This window comes from Macaca fascicularis, chromosome 1, assembly GCF_037993035.2.
Source record: "Macaca fascicularis isolate 582-1 chromosome 1, T2T-MFA8v1.1".
Taxonomy (NCBI): Eukaryota; Metazoa; Chordata; class Mammalia; order Primates; family Cercopithecidae; genus Macaca; species Macaca fascicularis.
In genome coordinates, this window is record NC_088375.1 from 190072660 (window position 1) to 190094294 (window position 21635).

General features: G+C 49.6%; 1 protein-coding gene across 4 annotated transcripts; it reads left to right on the plus strand.

Moving 5' to 3' along the window:
- The first annotated feature begins 200 nt into the window (after positions 1-200).
- TMEM53 (transmembrane protein 53) lies at positions 201-21493 on the plus strand. 4 transcript variants are annotated; one of them, XM_074008856.1, is made up of 3 exons: positions 201-1840; positions 14140-14261; positions 19554-21493. In XM_074008856.1, the coding sequence occupies exon 3, from the start codon at positions 19590-19592 to the stop codon at positions 20202-20204; it is 615 nt and encodes a 204-aa protein (XP_073864957.1). In that variant the 5' UTR covers positions 201-1840; positions 14140-14261; positions 19554-19589; the 3' UTR covers positions 20205-21493. The 4 variants fall into 4 exon arrangements, with proteins under 4 accessions (XP_073864957.1, XP_005543648.2, XP_045242557.1 ...); XM_005543591.4 differs by having other exon boundaries at positions 201-351; XM_005543592.4 differs by having other exon boundaries at positions 560-942.
- The last annotated feature ends 142 nt before the right edge of the window (positions 21494-21635 follow it).

Genomic DNA, 21635 nt, shown 5'->3' on the forward strand with positions numbered 1-21635 from the left:
CCCGGCTGACCAATACCTGATCCAGATCAAGCGAGTTAGCCAATGGCTGCGGGCCAGTAACAGGGGCGGGGCACGGTTGCTAGGGCCGAGCTAGTGGGGTGAGGCGAGAGGCTCTGGAAGAGACTTGGTGGTTGCTAAGGCGGGAGGTCACAGAGCGCGGCGCAGGGATTGGGCCGTGTCGGGGGAGGTGTGTGGTGATTGGGCGGCGCCCAGGAGGCGCCCGGGTGAGGCAAGGGTGCGCAAGCTAGAGTTCCGGCTGGAGGCCCGTGCTCGGGGCCGGCGCCTTCACCATGGCCTCGGCAGAGCTGGACTACGCCATCGAGATCCCAGATCAACCCTGCTGGAGCCAGAGTATGGAATGAGGGTTGGGTCCGGGCGCGGGGAGGTGACCTCATGAATCCGTGGGTTGCGAGCGCAGCTGTAGCCCCGCCCCTCATGCGGCCCCGCCCTCCCGCGGGCCGCCCCCTCATAGGGTCCGGCAGGTCCTAGACTTAGAGAGGCTCAGAGAGCCCCGCCCCTCGTAAGCCCCGCCCCAGAGTGTTCCTCCCTGGCGAGCCCCGCCTCTGCCCCGAGTCAGCTGCTAGCTTGGGACCCCTTTTTTTTGTCTTTCCTGTCCGGGGTGCTCAGGTCCATACCCTTTAATCACTTATCATAGCTGAAGGCTGCCGAAAGCTGGATCCCTCCTGATTCCTTTGTTTGGGATTGGGCTTCTCACATCTAGCCTTTCTTCGGCGGTTGTGGCTGGGGGTATCACTTATTATTTTCCCGAAGGCGTGGAAGGGGAGCCTCGCGGGGTCACCGGTCCTCGCAGAAGCCCGGGACTCAGAACCCTTAGCCGTCCCTCTCCACTCTTCTTGGCAGTGGTTAACAGTGCAGTCTCTGCCGTCAGGTAGAACTCGATAGAAATCCTGACTCCTTTCTTTAGGAGCTGGATGACCTTTGGTAAGCTACCTTCTCTAAACTTCAGTTTCCTCCTCTGCAAAACAGGGATAGGGATAGTAACCTTCCTCACAGGGCTGTTGGGGCCATCTGGAGATTGTGTAAAGGGCCTGGCATGGAGCGAGTTCAGTAATTGGCATTTACCATCAGCATTGTTTCTCTCCTTACGTTAAAGAAAGACATGTAGGAGGCTCCACAAAATTAGTAGGCTTGACAGCAGGCCCGCGTCCATGACAGTGTGAGTAGATAGGGGCCCAGAGAGTGGAAAGTTTGGTCTCTCTGGGAATTCTGGCAGAAGGGCCTTAAAGTATGATCAGCCTGAGGCCAGAGTATCTCTCACTTGCATTAGTCCAGCATCGCCTTCACGCCTCCTGTCTGACTGCCTGCAGCCCAGCCTCTTAAATTGCTACCACAGTGATCTTCCTAATGCAAAGGTTTGATCTTATGCTCTGCTCTCCATAAAATTTAACTCCTTCAGACCTTCCCAGACCCCTCCTGTAGCATCTCATGTTCTTTGGTTAGAGTCTAGGAGAGGGCAGCCCTTAGGCTCCCACAGAACAGATGGTCCCAGACCAGCTGTTTTCCCCTAGAGCTGGAGCTGTTGGCTTAGCACTTTTGGGTTTATAGATGTAAAAATACTTCGGACATGTTTTGGCGTCAACAAGCCATGAAGTCAGTTAATATTATTTCCTTTGGAGCGCTTTCGGCAGCGACGGGCTGGAGCTGCCTTCTGCACAGCCAGGAGGGCAGCCTGGTGGTCCTGGTTCGCATTTCAGCTCCACGTCCTACTAGTTATGTGTCTTTGGCAAGTTACTGAACCTCCTCGAGCCTCAGATTCCTCCACCGTGAAATGGGAACAGCACTAGTGCCTGCCTCCTCGTGGGATTGCAAGGGTTACGAGGTAGCGTTTGGATGTGTGTCCCTGGTACAGTGCGGATGCTGCCATTGCATTGCTTCCCCTATGGTTCCCCCTCCGTCCCCCTTTCTTTTTTTTTTTAAGAGATGGAGTCTGCCCTGTCACCCAGGTCGGAGTGCAGTGGCGCGATCCTATGTCTCCCTTTGCTGTTCCAGGAGGCTGGGTCTTAGAACTGGAAGAAATCTCAGGGACTGTTTTGTCCTGCATCCCTCCGTTGGCATGAGTGCATTCCACTGCTAGCCGATCGTTCCCTGAGGGGATGCTTCTGCCCAAACATCCTAGCCTGTTGGAGGCAGCTGGGATTGTTAGAAAGCACTTCCCTTTCTTGAGCCACAGTAGGCCTTCCTGTCATTTCCGCTCTCAGTTCAGCATTTGCTGTGTCCTGGCCGTGGGATTGTTGTTGGCGCCTCAGAAGTGGCTCACACGCCCAAGGAGCTGAGGTTTTGGGGAGTGGAGTGAATTTATAAGCAGGTGGTTTCAAAATGATGTGCTGACTGCAGGGCTAGAGCATTGTGGTGGGAACGATACAGAGCAAGGAATCTCGCTTCCTCTCTTCAAGAGGATGGCTTTGTGCCTTCACATTTCCTCCAAGAGAAACACTTCCAAGGCCTTCAGTTGTTTCTTCTCCATATTGCTCCTCCTGACTGGCTTTAATTCATCGTCCTTGCCTCTCACAGTGCATGCTCCAGAGGTGAGCTAGAGGTTGTCAAACCCCTCAGAAGGAGATCACGACACTGTGGTCCCCTGAATCCGTTTGCTTCCTATCTGTAGAGCTTCCCTCCAGGCCAACATGGCCTCATAGAGTGACAGTCTTTTGGAGCCCAGAGATCGTCTGTCTTTTGCAATTACTGTTTAATGGTGGAGAAGTGTGTAGGACAGTCATATTTCATTTCTGAAATTACTTTTTAAAAACTTTTTTTGTTTTTGAGATGAGTCTTCCTCTGTCACCCAGGCTGGAGTGCAGTGGCGCAATCTCAGCTCACTGCAACCTCTGCCTCCCAGGTTCAAGCAATTCTGCCTCCCAGGTTCAAGCAATTCTCCTGTCTCAGCCTCCCAAGTAGCTAGGACTACAGGCACACACCACCCCGCCTGGCTACTTTTTGTAGTTTTAGTAGAGACAGGGGTTTCACCATATTGGTTAGGCTGGTCTTGAACTCCTGACCTCAGGTGATCCACCCGCCTCAGCCTCCCAAAGTGCTGGGATTACAGGCGTGAGCCACTGTGCCCAGCCTTTAAAAACTTTTTTTTTTTTCAGTTTAAAAAAATTTTTCATTTTCATATATGGAGACAGAGTCTTACTAGGTTGCCCAGACCGGTTTGAAACTCCTGGGCTCAAGCAGTCCTCCTATCGCAGCCTCCCAAAGTGCTACGATTACAGGTATGAGCCACTGCACCTGGCCTGAAATTACTTTTCCCCTGTATTTGAAAATCAAAACCACAGAGCCCATCACTGCTGTGAGCTGACAGAGAAGCTGATGCTGGCACATTAGCTAGCTGGAAGGCAGCTGCAGATTTGGGGTCATTCAGAGCCCTGGGTCTTGTAGGTCAGGCTTGGCAGCCCAAAATCCTCCTGCTGGGAATCCTACCAGCCAGTACCTATGGCTGCCCATGCTGATGGTCGTCTGCCCAGGCCTTTGCTAAAGCTGGTGCTTTGACCCAGAATCTGCCTTCCCTCTCTTTTTCCCAGGCCAGTGATCCCCTCACTCTCTCAATACCCTCTCTTACTTCATTTCATTTGGAAAGGGTCTCTCCTGGGGCTCCCATAAGCACTATATTTTCCTGTTGTTGTGTTTTTGATGGCTTCACTCACTGTCACCGGGGCCTGGGAGGGATGAGGTGCCAAGTGAGCTGAATGGAATCACTTGGCAGCACCGTAGGCCCAAGCCAGAGCTGCTCTGACATCCCAGGCCCAGGCCGTGCCACCCCTCCTCCCATCCAGAGAATGGTCAGCCAAGTCCCACCTAGATCCCCTCTGTGACTTGCTCGTAGGCCGGCAGCCTTCTAAAGGCACCATGTGGCTCTCATGTTCAGTAAACATAAAAACATAATTCATTCATAGAATTAATGGGGCTGGGGCCTGGGCCTGGGACAAACATTTTGCTCTTAGAGTAAACAGAAGGTCTTAAGGGGATCACAGAGAGCGGACGTGAGGGGACTTTTGCTCCCCAGGTTTTACTGTGTGCCTTTTTTGCTCACCACTGACTGAGATCAAAGAAATATAGACAGCATCTTAACCCTCAGGAAGTCGTCACGGGCACCCAAGAAACAGTGCTAAAGGGTCTGGACCACCATGGTGGGCCCTGTGGTGGGGAGGCTTCCTGGAGAAGAGCAGCCCAAGCTGGACCTGAAGCTTCAGGAGGGCTCACAGACCCCCGGTGAGCAGCAGAAAGTGCCGAAATCAAGTCCACGGCCATACCACCTTGAACATGCTGATCCAGAAGCTAAGCAGTGTTAGGTCTGCTTGGAACTTAGATGGGAGAAAGTCCAGAAGTAAAGCCCTGAGGGGGGACAGCAAGTGGCTGGAGGGAAAAGGGGCCTGGCAGGAGGCTGCGCTGTGCTTTTATGGGTGGAGAATGAGATGAAAACCTAAAGAACTGTCATGACGGACAGACGTCAAAGACCCAGGCAAAGTCATTTGGGATTTGATCCTTGGCTTGTCTGCAAGGACCCCAAAGGCCTTTTTTTTTTTTTTTTTTTTTTAAATACAGAGGAGTTGTGTTTATTTTTGGAATCATTATCTCTTTTCTTTCACCTCTAGATAAGAACACTTTCTGGCCAGGCGTGGTGGGTCACGCCTGTAATCCCAGCACCTTGGGAGGCCGAGGTGGGCGGATCACATGAGATCAGGAGTTGGAGACCAGCCTGACCCATATGGAGAAACCCCGTCTCTACTAAAAATACAAAATTAGCCAAGTGTGGTGGTGCGTACCTGTAATCCCAGCTACTCAGGAGGCTGAGGCAGGAGAATCGCTTGAACCCGGGAGGCGGAGGTTGTGGTGAGCCAAGATTGTGCCATTGCACTCCAGCCTGGGCAACAAGAGCAAAACTTTGTCTCAAAAAAAAAAAAAAAAAAAAAAAAAAAGAACCAAGTATCTTGTTTTCCAAGTGTCTGCTCTATGCCAGGTGCCAGTGCTGTACTAGATCCTGGATTTGAGATCCAGGCCTCTTCGCAGGCCTCTTTCTCTGAGTGTCTGTGGTACTTACACTGTTAACCATGTTCTATCCACATGCCAGGCCCACCAGGAGCTCCTTTCATTATTTTATTAATCCTCACAACCACCTTGTGAAGTAGGGAGAACCCTTAATCCTGTTTTACAGATGAAGAACAGACGCTCGTGGGGAGGTAAAGTGTCTTGCCCAAAGTAATTCCAGATCTCAGCTTAAGAGCCTTACTCCAGGGCTTGTGCCTGTCGAGGTTTCAGTTGCCATTAGGAGGGGCTGCCTGAATATGATGCCATTTCTAGGAAACAATTAGGGACATGCAAAAAGAAAGGAGTGTCCATTAAAGTATTTTTATAACAGCAAAAAATTGGAAACAGCATCATATCCAATAATGGGAGATTTGGTCACCATAAATTATGAAACATTCTATAGCCTCTCTGAAGCCACTAAAAGTAATGGTGTAGAAATATATAAACTGACAGGGCAAAATGTTCACAATATATTGTCGAACGGAAGAAAGCAGATTACAAACAATATGATTCCAATTTTATTAGATACTCATTTTCTACTTTTTCTACAGTGAGTATGCATTACTCGTGAAGTAATAATAATTTCAATTTATTGAACTCTTTCCTTCTGCCAGGCACCATGCTAAGCCCTCTATAGCTATTATCTTATTTAATTCTTTGTATCATTATCCCCATTTCACAGATAAGGAAACTGATGCTTAGAGAACTTGATTAATGTCCGTGTCATAGTTATTAAGTGGCAGAGGCAGAGATTTGAACTGAGATATGATTTTGTACAGTATGTACTCTTAGATACTATGCTACTCTGCTCTACTCTTCTTTTAAAAAGTAAATAAAAAATAAAGTAATTTGGCTGGGTACAGTGGCTCACACCTGTAATTCCAAACACTTTGGGAGGCCGAGGAAGGTGGATTGCTTGAGCCCGAGAGTTTAAGACCAGCCCGGGCAACATGGCCAAACCCTGTCTCTGCAAAATAATACAAAAATTAGCTGAGCATGGTGGTGCTTGCCTATAGTCCCAGCTACTTGGGAGGCTGAGGTAAGAGGATTACCTGAGCCTGAAAGGTTGAGGCTGCAGTGAGCCATGACTGTGCCATTGCCCTCCAGCCTGGGCAACACAGAAAGACCTTGACTCAAAGAAGAAAAAAAATTTGGTTTAAATATAGGAACTGTGAGACACTAGAAAATATTTCTGGGTAGAGAAATACCCAGTAGAGAAAATTAAGAATCTTTTAATTTTTTGCATTTTATTTTATTTTTATTTTTATTTTATTTTTGAGAGGGAATCTTGTTCTGTCGCCCAGGCTGGAGTGCAGTGGCGCAGTCTCAGCTCACTGCAAGCTCCGCCTCCCGAGTTCACGCCATTCTCCTGCCTCAGCCTCCGGAGTAGCTGGGACTACAGGCATCCGCCACCTCGCCCGGCTAATTTTTTGTATTTTTGGTAGAAACGGGATTTCACAGTGTTCGCCAGGATGGTCTCTCCTGACCTCGTGATCCGCCCGCCTCGGCCTCCCAAAGTGCTGGCATTGCAGGCGTGAGCCACGGTGCCCGGCTTTTTTGCATTTTGAAAAGATAACATAGTTTCTATTTTCATTCCGGCTTCCAAATAAAAAGTACATGTTGTGCAGCAGACCCTTAAGCCTTATCAGCCCTTTCCTTTGTCCTCCCCATATGCCCCTGGGATATACACAATCTAATTTGTGCTTGAGTTTTATGACTTGAACTGTTGTACAATATATGTATTTGTAATTCTTACACTATCTGTGTCAGTGTTATTTGTTGAGAAATTCTAGAGGACAGGGAGCTTGTGAGATTAAATTGTTTTGTCGGGTACTCGAGAAGTGCGAGGGTTGAAAAGAATCCTTCCGCATTGCTGAGGGGCTGCTGGGCATCCCTGGCCTTTTTGACTTACCAACTGCTTTTGACTCTGCTGGACCACCTGCCCTGTTGTTTGAGATAATATTTTAACTCTCATTGCAGAAGTTATACATACTGATTTTAGAAAACAGGAAAAAAATCATGAAAAGGAAATTGCCTCTAATCCCAGAAATAATTGCTATTAATATTTGATGTATTTTTTTCTATGCATAAAAAAATATGTGGCTGGGCGCGGTGACTCATGCCTGTAATTCCAGCACTTTGGGAGGCCGAGGTAGGCAGATCACCTGAAGTCAGGAGTTCGAGACCAGCCTGGCCAACATGGTGAAACCCTGTTTCTACTAAAACTACAAAAATTAGCCAGGTGTGATGGTGGGCGCCTGTAATCCCAGCTACTAGGGAGGCTGAGGCAGGAGAATCGCTTGAACCCGGACGACGGAGGTTGTAGTGAGCCATGATTGCACCACTGCACTCCAACCTGGGTGACAGAGTGAGACTGTCAAAAACAACAAAAAAAGTGTGTGTTTGTGTAGTATGTGTGTGTATAGGGGTATTCTGTTATGATATTGCTTTATAACTTGTGTTTTCATTTAATGTATTACTATTATTTTTAAAAATAATAGCATTATTGAGAAATAATTTATATACCATAAAATCCACCCTTTAAAAATGTGCACTTCTGGCCAGGTGCAGTGGCTCATGCCTGTAATCCCAGTACTTTGGGAGGCTAAGGTGGGAGGATTGCTTGAGCCCAGGAGTTCAAGACCAGCGTGGGCAGCATAGTAAGACCCTGTCTCTACAAAAAATAAAAAATTAGCCAGGCGTGGTACCATGTGCCTGTAGTCTTACCATTCAGGAGGCTGTGGTGGGAGGATCGCTTGAGCCTGGGAGGTTGAGGCTGTAGTAAGCCATGATCTTACTGCTGCACTCCAGCCTGGGTGACAGAGCGAGACCCTGTCTCAAAAAAAAAAAAAAAAAAAAAAAGTACAATTCACTGGCTTTTGGAATATTCACAGAATTGTAAGAGTATCACTGCCATCTAATTCCAAAACATTTTCATCATCTGAAAAAGAAACCCCATTCCCGTTAGTAGTCACTGTCTATTCCCTCCTCCCCCCAGCCCTTGGCAACCACTAATCTTTCATTCTCTATGGATTTGCCTATTCTTGATATTTTATATAAATGAAGTCATATAATATGTGGCCCTTTGTATCTGACTTCTTTCACTTAGAATGATGTTTTCAAGGTTCATGCATGCTATCACATGTATTAGTACTTCATTCCTTTTTATGACTGAATAGTATTTAATTGTATGGATGTATCACATTTTGTTTATCTATTCACAGATGATAGGAGAAATGTTTCCACCTTTTGGTTATTATGACTGCTATGAACATTCATGGGAAAGTTTTCATGTGGATGTATGTTTTTAGTTCTCTTGGATATATCCCTAGGAGTGAAATTGTGGGGTCATGTGGTAACTCTACATTTAATTTTTTTGAGGATCTGCCATACTGTTTTCCAAAGTGGCTGCACCATTATGCATTCCCACCAGCAGTGTGTGAGGGTCCTGGTTTCATCCACAACCAACGCTTGTTTATTATCTGACTTTTTAATTATAGCCATCCTGGGTATAAAGAGATACCTCATAGTGGTTTTGATTTTGGTTTCCCTAATGGCTATGATGTGGAGCATCTTTTCGTGTGCTTATTGGCCACTTGTAAATCTTCTTTGGAGAAAGACCTGCGTAATATATTCAGGTCCTTCGCCCATTTTTGAGTTGGGTTTACTTTTTGCTGTTGGGTTTTAAGAGTTTTCTCTGTATTCTGGATATTACTTCCTTATAAGATACATGATTTGCAAATACTTTCTCCATGCTGTGGGATTTTTCTTTTTTTCACTTTTTTTTGGATTATGTCCTTTGAAGTAAAAAGTTTTTATTTTGATGAAGTCTCAATTTATCTCTTTTGTTTGTTTGTTCCTTATACTTTTGGTGGCATGTCTATGAAACTGCTACCTAATCCAAAGATTTACTCCTATGTTCTCTTCTAACGGTTTTGTAGTTTCAGCTCTTACATTTATATCTGTGATCTGCTTAATGTATTATTGAATACTTCTCTATGATTTAACATTTTTCTTTCTTATAAGTGGAATTACCAAGATTGCATGGTTTTTCTTTTTTTTTTTCTGAGATGGAGTTTTGCTCTTGTTGCCCTGGCTGGAGTGCAGTGGCGCAATCTCTGCTCACTGCAACCTCCGCCTCCTGGGTTCAAGTGATTCTCTGCCTCAGCCTCCCGAGTAGCTCGCCACCACGCCCATCTAATTTTTTGTATTTAGTAGAGACGGGGTTTCCCCATGTTGGTCAGGCTGGTCCCAAACTCCTGACCTCAGGTGATCCACCTGCCTCAGCCTCCCAAAGTGCTGGGATTATAGGCTTGTGCCACCGTGCTGGCAAAGATTGCATGTTTTTGAGACTTCTTGTGACTGTTTTCTCCCTGTCATTTCTACCCCTCCCTATCTGTCTCTCCACTGCTCTGGTTCCGGCCTTCGGCATCTCTTGCGTTGAATTTTATGGTAGCCTTCCGCCTGTTCCTGATGAACACTGTCAGTGCAGCGTGTGTTAAGGGTACTGGTGTGGTGGTGGGTGCTGTGACAGTACAGAGGAGGGGCAGCTCTCTCAGTCTGATGGTTTGGGGTGGGGGGTGGTGAGAAGGGGTTGGGGAGGGCATCAAGGAAGGCTTCCTGGAAGTAAGCAGTGAGCTGACTCTGTAGGTGGAATGGGCATTAGCACGGCATGAACACGGAGCATCAGCATTGTGGGCTGGAGAGCAGAGAGCACGCACAAGGTCGCAGTGGTGGAGGCGGCCGAGCACGCTGGTCTGGAGAGTGGGCGCTGGCTCTGCTGCTTCCTGGCTGTGTGCTTTTGGGGGAAAGGGACTTCCCCTCTCTGTGTTTTAGTTTTCTCAACTGTAAAATGGGGATAGTAATAGTAGCTAACTCCTAGGGTGGTTGCAAGACCAAATGATGCAGCATATATTGAAGTTGTGGCTGGGAGAAGCAGGCAGATGAGGTCATTATGGGGTCTCTTGATGTACAGGAGGCAGCTGTGTATGCAGGTTTGGAGCTGAGGTGATGGAGATGGTTTTGTTAGCTAAAGGGCTGGCTAGGGTAGCGGATACAAGCTGGTCTTTAGAGTTAGACCACCTGGGTTTGGATTTCAGCTTCACTGCTTGTTAGTTACGTGACCTTGAGCAAGCCGTTTCCTATGTGCCTCAGGTTTTTGTCTGTAAAATGAGAATTCTTGCTCATAAGAGTATTGCAATTTTTTTTGTTTTTGTTTTTGTTTTTAAAGATGGAGTTTTGCTCTTGTTGCCCAGTCTGGAGTGCAATGGCGTGATCACTGCAACCTCCCCGCAACCGGGTTCAAGTGATTCTCCTGCCTCAGCCTCCAGAGTAGCTGGGACTACAGGCATGCGCCGCCACGCCTGGCTAATTTTTGTATTTTTAGTAGAGATTAGGTTTCTCCACGTTGGTCAGGCTGGTCTCGAACTCCTGACCTCAGGTGATCAGCCCGCCTTGGCCTCCCAAATTGCTGGGATTACAGGTATGAGCCACTGCACCTGGCCTTTTTTTTTTTTTTTTTTCCTTCATAATAGGGTTTCATTCTGTCACCCAGGCTGGAGTACAGTGGCATGATCTTGGTTCACTGCAGCCTTGATATCCTGGGCTTAAGCTATCCTCCTGCCTCAGCACCCTGAGGAGCTGGGGCTACAGGCATGTGCCACCTTGCCAAGCTAATTTTTGTAGAGATGAGGTTTCGCCATGTTGCCTAACCTGGTCTTGAACTCTTGGACTCAAGTGATCTGCCTGCTTTGGCCTCCCAAAGTGCTGGGATTACCGGTGTGTTGTGAATAATAAATGAGTTGATATGTAAAATGCTTAGAATAGTGCCTGACATATCATGCTGTGTGTGTTAGCACTTTTTGCTGGAGAAGTTTGTAATGGTTTAGGAACAAGGTATATTTGATTGGTTGTACAGGATTCTGTTAAGTCTGAATAGAGTGGGAGATCCAGCCAGGGGCCAAAGTTTTCAGTGCCTCAAAGTTAGCTGCCAGAGGCCTGGAGATGTCAGCAGCAGGATGGGAAGAGGGTGATATCGCCAGTAGAATAAGTAAAAAAAGGGGAGGAGTTTGTACAAGAGGGTGGAAGAATCGTGATCCTGATGTGGCAGTAAATAACAATAGCGACAGCAATTACTTTTGACCAGGCGCGGTGGCTCACGCCTGTAATCTAGCACTTTGGGAGGCTGAGGCGGGTGGATTGCCTGAGCTCAGGTGTTTGAGACCAGCCTGGTCAATGTGGTGAAACCCCGTCGCTACTGAAAATAAAAAAATTAGCAAGGTGTAGTGGGCGCCTATAATCCCAGCTACTCAGGAGGCTGAGGCAGGGGAATCGCTTGAACCCAGGGGGTGGAGGTTGCAGTGAGCCAAGATCACGCCACTCACTCCAGCCTGGGCAACAGAGTGAAACTCCTTCTCAAACAACAACAACAAAAGCGTTTTTAAATGAGCCGGGCATGGTGGCGCGTGCCTGTGGTCCCAGCTACCCAGAAGGCAGAGGTAGAAGGATCGCTTGAGCCCAAGGAGAGTGAGGCTGCAGTGAGCTGTGATTGTGCCACTGCACTCCAGCTTGGGCAACAAAGCGAGACCATGTCTCCAAAAATAAAGAAATCAATAAAGAATATTATAGAAAGCTTGGGCTATGGGAGTAGGCAGTCTGTCCAGGGTGCCAGTATTCTGAGGGTTTCTTCACCTTCATGGAGGATGAAGAGTCATTCCTGCCTGAGTTGGTAAAGCCAAGGTTGCCAGCAAAACGGAGTTACAAATCCCAGCCTCAGGAGGAGGGGCAGTTGGGAAGCCCAGCAGCAGCTGTTTGAACCTCTGGCAATTGGGAGTACACCATCTCTGCTGGTGGGGGCTGGCCTTGACATCCCGTGGCCACCAGGGGATGTGACCTCCTTTGGTTGCTTTCTCTGTACTGGCGATAAATCCCAAAGCCCTTTGCTGGTGTCTCGGTGGTGGCACGTGGGAGAAACCCTGTAGGCAGGGGAAGGGGAACCTGTTCTCAGAGAGCTGCAGAGGTAAGGGAGCCTCCCAGAACAGGGTCTTGGAAATCGAGTTACTGGGTCTTGGAAATGGAAAAGCAGGTGCAAACGGTAGCTGCTGATTACCCTCCCTGAGGCCGCCGCAGCCCGAGCCTCGTGGGCAGAGTCATACCCAGCAAGGTTGGGCTGGGACCCCACTGAGGCCCAGGGCCTTTCCACCAGAAAGGCCAGTGCAGGTGAAGAGCCATCTGGCAGAAGATGGGGACACTAGGCTGAGAAAAGTAGTGAGAATATTTGGAGCTGCTTGAGATAGACCTGTGGGACTGTCCCTCATCAGAGGCCGAGCCAGCAACCATGGAGGCCGGGAGGGCTGGCAGGTGTCAGCAGGGGACTGAGGCTTTGGCAGCTTCTGCTCCAGGCTGAGTTGCAACCAGGCCTGGGACCCCCACCGCTGCGGGCAGTTAATCTCCGAAGGCCGGAGTCACCACCACTAGAGAGCAGGAACATTGAACTTTTCAATCACATTAATTTCCACAGGAAATTGTTGTCTTCCTTTTGTCCAAAGGTTAGTGATTTATATTTACCATCCTCTTAACTAGCCTTGAAATTTACTGTTGCCAGGTCACCACCGGCATCCATAAATTTCAGGGTGGCAGCTGAGCATAGCCAAGTGGCTTGGTCCTTGGAAGGGTACATGCCGGCCCTTTTGGGAGGGCAGATTAACTGGCTGCAGACGGTCCTTGTACAGAAGTCCCCCTGAGGGGGTGGGTATTCACTTTGCAGGGGAAATGAGATGAGGTCTGTTTGACAAGGTTGCAGGGAGGCTTCGTTAAAGGCAGCCCTGGTGGTGGTGGCGGCTGGCTTGTGCCTCTTAGCATATCACCAGCTGTGGATGGGGTGGCAGCACAGATGGTGCTGGAGTAGTTTAGGGTAGGGAGCAGGGACCAGATTCCCAGCCCTACACTTTGCTTAGACAAGTACCTTAACCTCACTCTGCCTCAGTTTCTTCATCTGTAATAAGAGGACCTTCCTTAGAGTATTGTTATAAGGGTTAAACCTCAATAAATATAGGCTGTTATTATTCTCTGGCAGGACAGGGTAGATGGCTTGGTACAGGTCAGAGTCAGTCAAACTCATGTCCCTGCCTGCACTGTCCCATCCATTTCTCCTTTTAAGACCTTCTTCTTCCCAGGAGGCTGAGGTGGGCAAATCACTTGAGGTCAGGAGTTCAAGACCAGCCTGGCCAACATGGCAAAACTCCTCTACTATAAAAAAAAAAAAAAAAAAAAAAAAGCTGCACGTGGTGGTGGGCGCCTGTAATCCCAGCTACTCAGGAGGCTGAGGCAGGAGAATTGCTTGAACCCAGGAGATGGAGGTTGCCCTGAACTGAGATTGTGCCACTGCCATCCAGCCTGGGTGACAGAGCAAGACTCCATCTCAAAAAAGACCCTCTTCTTCCATCTGCTCATGGAATTAGAACAGGGGCTGGCAAACTTTTTCTGTAAAGGGCCAGTCAATATTTTAGGCTGTGCGAGTCACCTGATCTTGTTGAAACTACTCCACTCTGCTGCTCCTAGCGTAAAAGTAGCCATAGACCCTAAGTAAATAATGAGTGTGGCATGTTTCAATAAAACTTTATTTGTGGACACTGAAATTTAAATTCCATATAATTTTCACGTGTCACAAAATATTCTTTTGATTTTTTTTAACCATTTAAAAATGTGAAAATTATTTTAGCTCGCAGGCCATACAAAAATAGACAGTGGGCTCAGTTTGACCCTGGGGTTGTAGTTCGCTGAGCCCTGGATCAGAAGGTGAAAGGGCATGGAGAAGGTATTTACTTTCCTCACTTGGGCTGTCTTCGAGTCTCTAAAGAAAGGTGCTCTTGTGTTGGTTTGTCCGGTGACCCCACGGTGCCTCCTGAGAGGCCGACAGAAAGGAGCTGGAGCAACATGGGGTGGGAGCTGGTGCATACGTGCTGGCAGGATGCCTGGGCCTGGCACCCATTGGTTCCCTGCCTGCAGCAGCCAGAGTGCTGCTAGCTCTGGATTGGGCAGTCACCCCCGCCCCCACCCCAGCTCTGGTGTTGACAGTCCACATCTGTGTTTCAGAGAACATCCCCAGCCCAGGTGGGAAGGAGGCAGAAACTCGGCAGCCTGTGGTGATTCTCTTGGGCTGGGGTGGCTGCAAGGACAAGAACCTTGCCAAGTACAGCGCCATCTACCACAAAAGGGTGAGTACTCTGGTGCCCTCACCCCGGAGCTGCCGTGAGGGCTGACCACCTTTGAGGCAGGCCTGGGAATGGCTTTAAGAACAGCCTGTGGAGATCAAGACCAGCCTGGTGAAACCAAGCTTGGTGAAACATGGTGAAACCTCGTCTCTACTAAAAATACAAAAATTAGCTGGCATGGTGGTGCATGCCTGTAATCCCAGCTACTTGGGAGGCTGAGGCAGGAGAATCACTTGAGCCTGGGAGGTGGAGGTTGCAGTGAGCAGAGATTGTGCCATTGCAGTCCAGCCTGGGCGACAGAGACTCCGTCTCAAAACAAACAAACAAACAAACAAAAAACTGTGAGGAAGGCCATGGGGTTATAGGGACTTGGTGGGATTATCCCCACTTGGCTGCCGGCTCTGTGGCCTGGTGTGACCCCTTTGGTCTCCTGATGGCTTCCCCTTCCTTCCTCCCTGCCTCCCACAGTGGGCAGCCCACACTTGATGTGCCTCACAGTTGTGGAGTTGGCCCAGGCTCCCGTCCCTGTTAACTGGTCAGTGCCTCTGCGGGCAGCAGGAGCTGGGACTGGGTATCTGGGCATAGCTTGTACTCCCAGGACCTCCTCCTTTCCCACCAGGTGAGTTTCTGTCTTGTGACTGCCCATGGCACCTTTCACATTCCCAGACTAGTAGGGCCTCTTGGAAAAGAGATGATGCTGCTTCTCATCCAACCAAGAGTTGCATATAGAGACTGTGGTAACTGCAGAGGGCCTTAGCAGGACCTGGTTATATTTTGGAAGCCTGTCTCACATCTTGGGCCTCCAACTCTACCCTCCCCTCCCCAGATCTCTCCCCAAAACAGCCTCCTGCTGGGGCACCCATACAGACAGCTCCGACTGCCAGCTGGAAGCCCTGGACTGAGCAGTGGGGGGCACCTGGGAGAAAGGCCAGCTGAGCCCCCTTCCTCTTGGCATCCCTCCACTCACTCACATCCACATCCCACCTGCCCGAGGTGTGTGGTGGCCCTGGAGTGGCAGAGGGATTGGGGGAAAATGTAGTTCTGGGCTTGAAGCCTCTCCCCAGCTCCGAGGCTGGAGCTCTGGTGTTGCCGATGACAGACAGCCTCACTCCGCGGGCAGTCAGCTGCTTCTGCGTTCTGCTCACTGGGCTCGGCTTGTCTGGCTTCTTTATTAGCCTGAGATCCTTGAGGGCAGGCAGGGGACCAGGAATAGTCAAGTGTGGCTGGGAGGAAGAACGAAGGGACAGGTACCCGGCAAGAGGTGGGGCTTGGAGGGGGTCCTTAGGGGATTTAAGCAGGGATGTGATGTTAGATTCGTGAATCAGAAAGTCCCTCTTGGCCTGGAGCAGTGGCTCACGTCTGTAATCCCAGCACTTTGGAAGGCCGAGGCAGGCAGATCACTTGAAGTTAGGAGTTAGAGACCAGCCTGGCCAACATGGTGAAACCCCGTCTCTACTAAAAATACAAAAATTAGCCGGGCATGGTGGCGCACACCTGTAGTCCCAGCTACCAGGGAGGCTGAGGTGGTAGGGATCGCTTGAACCCGGGAGGTGGAGGTTGCAGTGAGCCAAAATCGCACCACTGCACTCCAGCCTGGTCAACAAAGCGAGACCCTGTCTCAAAACAAACCAAGTCCCTTGCTGCAGAGGAGCGGGGAGATTGGAGGGCCGGAGCTGGAAGCCAGAAATGAGTTCAGAGGGGCTTGCCATGATCCAGGGACAGAGGGTAGTCAGGACCTTGGAGCTGGGAGCGTCAGTAGAGGTAAGGTGATGGACTGAGGAGCTTGTCAGGAGGTAGAATGGTAATTTAATGAGAGACTGGGCATGGGCACAGGGATAGGGAGATTCCCAGGTTCGCCAGGTTTCTGGCTGGGTACGTCCTGGGTAGAGGGGAGTGTGTTTTTTGAGACAGGAACACTAGAAGAGAATCCATAGGCTGTGGAGTGGATGAGATCCCCCAGGGAGTGTGTAGAGGGACAGAAGAGGGACCTAGGACAGTCTTGAGGAACCCAAACTTAATGGAGTGGAAGATGAAGAGGGTGCTGTGAGGAAAGGAGGAGTGGCTAGAGATGGATCTGAAAACCCAGGAAGGTGTGACAGAATCTGCAGAAAGAGCCTTTGGGAAATGGACCATTGTACAGAGCGGGAGTAAAGATGCTATTTGGGCAGAAGGCACGAGGGAGAAAGTAGATGGAGTAAGATCCCAGAGAAGGCAGAGGTGTTGAGGTTGCAGGGTTGGGGCGGGGGTAGTCTTGGAAAGGAAGACTTTCCAATAGGGAGGACAGGATGAATGTAGAGAAAAAAAAAGTCCAATCCAAAACTCTTAATATTTTATTATTTAAAAGAAAACAGGGTGGATGCTGTGACTCATGCCTGTAATCCCAGCACTTTGGGAGGCTGAGACAGGAGGATCACTTGAGCCCAGGAGTTTGAGACCAGCCTGGGCAGCATGGTGAAACCTGATCTCCACAAAAAAATTTAAAAAATTAGCCAGGCACGGTGGTGCATGTCTGTAGTCTTAACTACTCGGCAGTGTGAGGTGGGAGGATCACCTGAGCCTGGAAAGTTGAGGCTGCAGTGAGCTGTGATTGTGCCACTGGACTCCAGCCTGGGTGACAGAGTGAGACCCTGTCTCAAACAAAACAAGCAAAACAAAACAAAATGAAAGCACCATGTTCCAGCACCTAGAGATGATCTCTATTTACACTTAGTGTATATCCTTCCAGCTTTTTTTGGGGAGTATATATTTTCTTTACCTACATGAGACCTATTGAATGTACTGCTTTGTATCCTGCTTTTTTCAGATCATGATCTCCACCTTCTTGTTTCATCTCATGTAGTTTCCAGTCCATATTCAGATTCCCTAATTGTCCCTAAAGCATCCTTTACAGTGGATGTGCCCAAACCAGGATCCAATCTAAGATCATACATTGCATTTAGTTATTTTGTTTCTTCTTAAGGCTCTTTTAAATCCGGAACTGTTCCCCTCCCCACCTGATTTTAGATTAAATGTCTTGCTCTGTCACCCAGGCTGGAGTGCAGTGGTGCAGTCATAGCTCACTGCAGCCTCAACTCTTGGGCTCAAGTAATCATCCTGCCTCCAGCCTCCCAAGTATCTGGGACTGCAGGCATGCACCACCACACCAAGCTAATATTTTTTTCTTCTTCTTTTTTTTTTTTTTAAATGGAGTCTTGCTCTGTCACCCAGGCTGGAGTACAATGGCGTGATCTCGGCTCACTGCAACCTCTGCCTCCCGGGTTCAAGCAATTCTCCTGCCTCAGCCTCCCAAGTATCTGGGATTACAGGCATGTGCCACTACACCTGGCTAATTTTTCTATTTCTAGTAGAGACGGGGTTTCATCATGTTGGTCAGGCTGGTCTCAAACTCCTGACTTCATCATCTGCCCACCTCGGCCTCCGAAAGTCTTGGGATAACAGGCGTGAGCCACTGTGCCTGACCATTTTTTTTTTTCTTTTTTAGAGATGGGATCTCACTATGTTGTCCAGGCTGTAGAACAGCCCCTTTTTTTCATGTTACTGACTTGAAGAGACTGGGCTGCAAGATATTTCTACGAGTGTGGGATTCCAGATGCTGCCAGGGAGAAACATACAATGGGGACTGAAAGGCCTCTGTCGGATTTGAGCATTTGGGAGAATGTGGGTAGCCTTAAGCAGCCTCCTCTTCAGAGTCTTGGGAGGGATGCTTAGGCACTCCAGGGCTAGGAGGTCAGGCGACTGATGGCAAGGTACCTCTGCTGACCATCCCTGTTTAGCCATGGGTCATTTAACTACTGTGGGCATACGATTTTCTCCTTGTTACTACCACGTCACTAATTACTGCTGCTATTGGTTGAGAGTTTACTTTGTGTCAGGTGCTGCTTTGGTCATTTGAGATACATTTTTTTTTCCATCTAATTTTACCCATAACCTTATGAGATGGGTGTTATCCCAATTTCACCGTAATCTTATAGATGGGGACCCAGACTCAGAAAGTAGTAAGCCAGCCGGGCGCAGTGGCTCAAGCCTGTAATCCCAGCACTTTGGGAGGCCGAGACGGGTGGATCACGAGGTCAGGAGATAAAGACCATCCTGGCTAACATGGTGAAACCCCATCTCTACTAAAAAAATACAAAAAACTAGCCGGGCGAGGTGTCGAGCGCCTATAGTCCCAGCTACTTGGGAGGCTGAGGCAGGAGAATGGTGTAAACCCGGGAGGCGGAGCTTGCAGTGAGCTGAGATCCGGCCACTGCACTCCAGCCTGGGTGGCAGAGTGAAACTCCGTCTCAAAAAAAAAAAAAAAAAAAAAAAGTAGTAAGCTGTTCCTTGTTCTTACTATTGATACATAGTGGTGCCAGGAGTTGAACCCAGACCTTCTGACCCCAGCACTCTCCAAAGTCACATTCCCCCTACAAAGGGCCCTTTGTCTCTGGAACAGGAGGATGAGAGGGGATTAGGAGCCGGGCATGGTGGCTTTTCTAACTGACCTAGAAGGGGACCTGTGTGGAGACTGTGGCACCCTTGGCCCAGGCATGAGGAGCATAGAAGCCTACAGGGATTTTGGGCCCAGATTTTAGAATTTGGGGAACAAGTGTTTACTGTATTTGGAATTTCAGAACAAGTATGAGGAGTGATCCCAGGCCTAGGAACCAGAGACATTTGGGTGTCAGGTCCTTGAGTCCAGAGGGTATGGACCCTGTTCTTAGGAGCCTGGGAGAGAGGAAAGGTGACAGTGACCAGTGATGACAGTGATGTGGGTCTAGCTCAGAAGTGGCCTCTGGTGGTCAGGGCTGGGGCCTGCAGGCCACCTCTCGGGTACTGGTCTCATGGGGGTACTACTTGTGTCTGGGAGGCAGGGACAGTACAGATCTGAGGTGCTGAGGCAGGGTATAGCCAAGCAGTGAGGCCCCGCCCCAAATGTGCAAGGCTTAGGATGGGAGGGTGGGGTGCAGACAGGAGGGAACCAGAGTAAAGACACTTCCTCTGGTCAGCCCAGATGTCTCCAGTACATGCTTCGGGCTCTGGGCCTCAAATACCACTACAGGTCAAGAGGGCTTGGCCAGCATGAAGCAATTAGTCCAAAAATGGGCCTTGAGTCTACCCTCCCCCGCCAGAAGGCACCTGTGTCTGTGGGCGGCGAGCTGGCGGGCTCAGGCTGAAGCAGGACCCAGAGCATTGCTGACTCTGTGGGCCCATGGCTTACGTCCTGCAGGCTGGGGTTGCTGGGCCCCTCTGACCTTAGCTTGTACCCACTACCCCCACCTCATCTGTGAGGACTGACCAGGCATCTCTCCCCAGGGCTGCATTGTAATCCGATACACAGCCCCGTGGCACATGGTCTTCTTCTCCGAGTCGCTGGGCATCCCTTCACTTCGTGTTTTGGCCCAGAAGCTGCTCGAGCTGCTCTTTGATTATGAGATTGAGAAGGAGCCCCTGCTCTTCCATGTCTTCAGCAACGGTGGCGTCATGCTGTACCGCTACGTGCTGGAGCTCCTGCAGACCCGTCGCTTCTGTCACCTGCGTGTGGTGGGCACCATCTTTGACAGCGCTCCTGGTGACAGCAACCTGGTAGGGGCTCTGCGGGCCCTGGCAGCCATCCTGGAGCGCCGGGCTGCCGTGCTGCGCCTGTTGCTGCTGGTGGCCTTTGCCCTGGTGGTTGTCCTGTTCCACGTCCTGCTTGCTCCCATCACAGCCCTCTTCCACACCCACTTCTATGACAGGCTACAGGACGCGGGCTCTCGCTGGCCTGAACTTTACCTCTACTCAAGGGCTGACGAAGTAGTCCCGGCCAGAGACGTAGAACGCATGGTGGAGGCACGCCTGGCACGTCGGGTCCTGGCACGTTCTGTGGACTTTGTGTCATCTGCACACGTCAGCCACCTCCGTGACTACCCTACTTACTACACAAGCCTCTGTGTCGACTTCATGCGCAACTGTGTCCACTGCTGAGGTCATTGCTCCACCTCACCTCTGCTCCAGAAATAAATGTCTGACGCCTCCCCACAACCTGCATCTGTGGGGCACTCTTCTGGTTCAACTCTCTGTAGCCCTTTGGGACTTTGCAGTCCCCTAAGTAGAAAATTCCTATGGGCCTGTCTCCTGGGGGCCTCCGTCTGCTGGTGGTCTGCTTACCACAGAATCCTAGAGGGCAGGAGTGCCTGGGCATGTGTCTGTGGAAGCCTTGTAGTCATTTGTCTTTGGACAAGCGCAACAGTCAGGCTGCTGATTCCTGTGGCATGCAGGCTGGAAAGGTTGACAAACGGAGGGGGGTGTTGAGGGTGAGCCCTAGTTGATTTTTTTAAATTTAAACTGTGGTAAGAACATTTAACGTGAGACCTACTCTCTTTTTTTCTTTACTTATTTATTTATCTATTTATTTCGAGACAGGGTCTCACTCTTGTCACCCAGGCTGGTGTCCAATGGTGCAGTCTTGGCTCACTGCAGCCTCAACCTCCCAGGTTCAAGTGACCCTCCCACTTCAGCCTCCCAAAGTGCTAGGATTACAGGTGTTAGTCACCACGCCTGGCCAAGATCTTCCTTCTTAACAAAATTGTGTGTACGATACTTAAAATTTAAGAGATTATGTGCACGGCAGACCTTTAGAACTGAATAGTCTTGCATCTTGCATAATTCAGAACTTCATCTTGCGTAACTGAAGCTTTGTGCCTGTTGCCAGAGTTGAGTTTTGATTCCTTGAATGGAAGGTGAGCTTTGTGGGAAGATGTCAGAGGGAAGGTATCTCGGTCAGGGGTAGCGTCAGGCTGCGGATAGGGGCTGCGGTCTTTGCTCCAGCAGGGTGAAGCCCTACAGTGTGAAGTACCATCCACATGGGTCCCACTTGGCAGTTCACTCAGAGTCTGAGGTAGAAGCCAGATGAGGAGCTACGGATGCAGAGGTTAAGGGCCTGCCTGGCTCTACCACACTTTGCTAGGAAGCCGCTGGATCTGGGAAAGTTGCAAGCTGAAAGTTGCCAGAGAGTGGGGGGCGGGAAGGCAGCAGCACTGTAACAGGAGCTGGGACGAGCTAACTCCCAAGCCCTAAAGACCAGAACCAGGGTAAGGGGATTTGGGGCTGAAATAGCAAACTCCTTCATCTCCTGGAAGGGAGACCCACTTAGATACTCTCTAGGCAGGAGAGGTGAATTCAGCCTGATAGTTCAGTATCATTTATCAGTCTAGAAGTCACTACTGCACAATGTTGCCATGTAGTAGGTATTCAATAAATATTTGTTGATTGAATGAGCTTACCGTGGTGATCAAGGGGCTTAGGGGGTAGTGAAGGAGATGGCTAGAAAAGCTCTGGATGGGAGCTGACTCCTGATATTCTCGGGGATGATGGACCCTCTGTCCCCAGAGCCGCGTTCTGTCTGCATCCCATCAG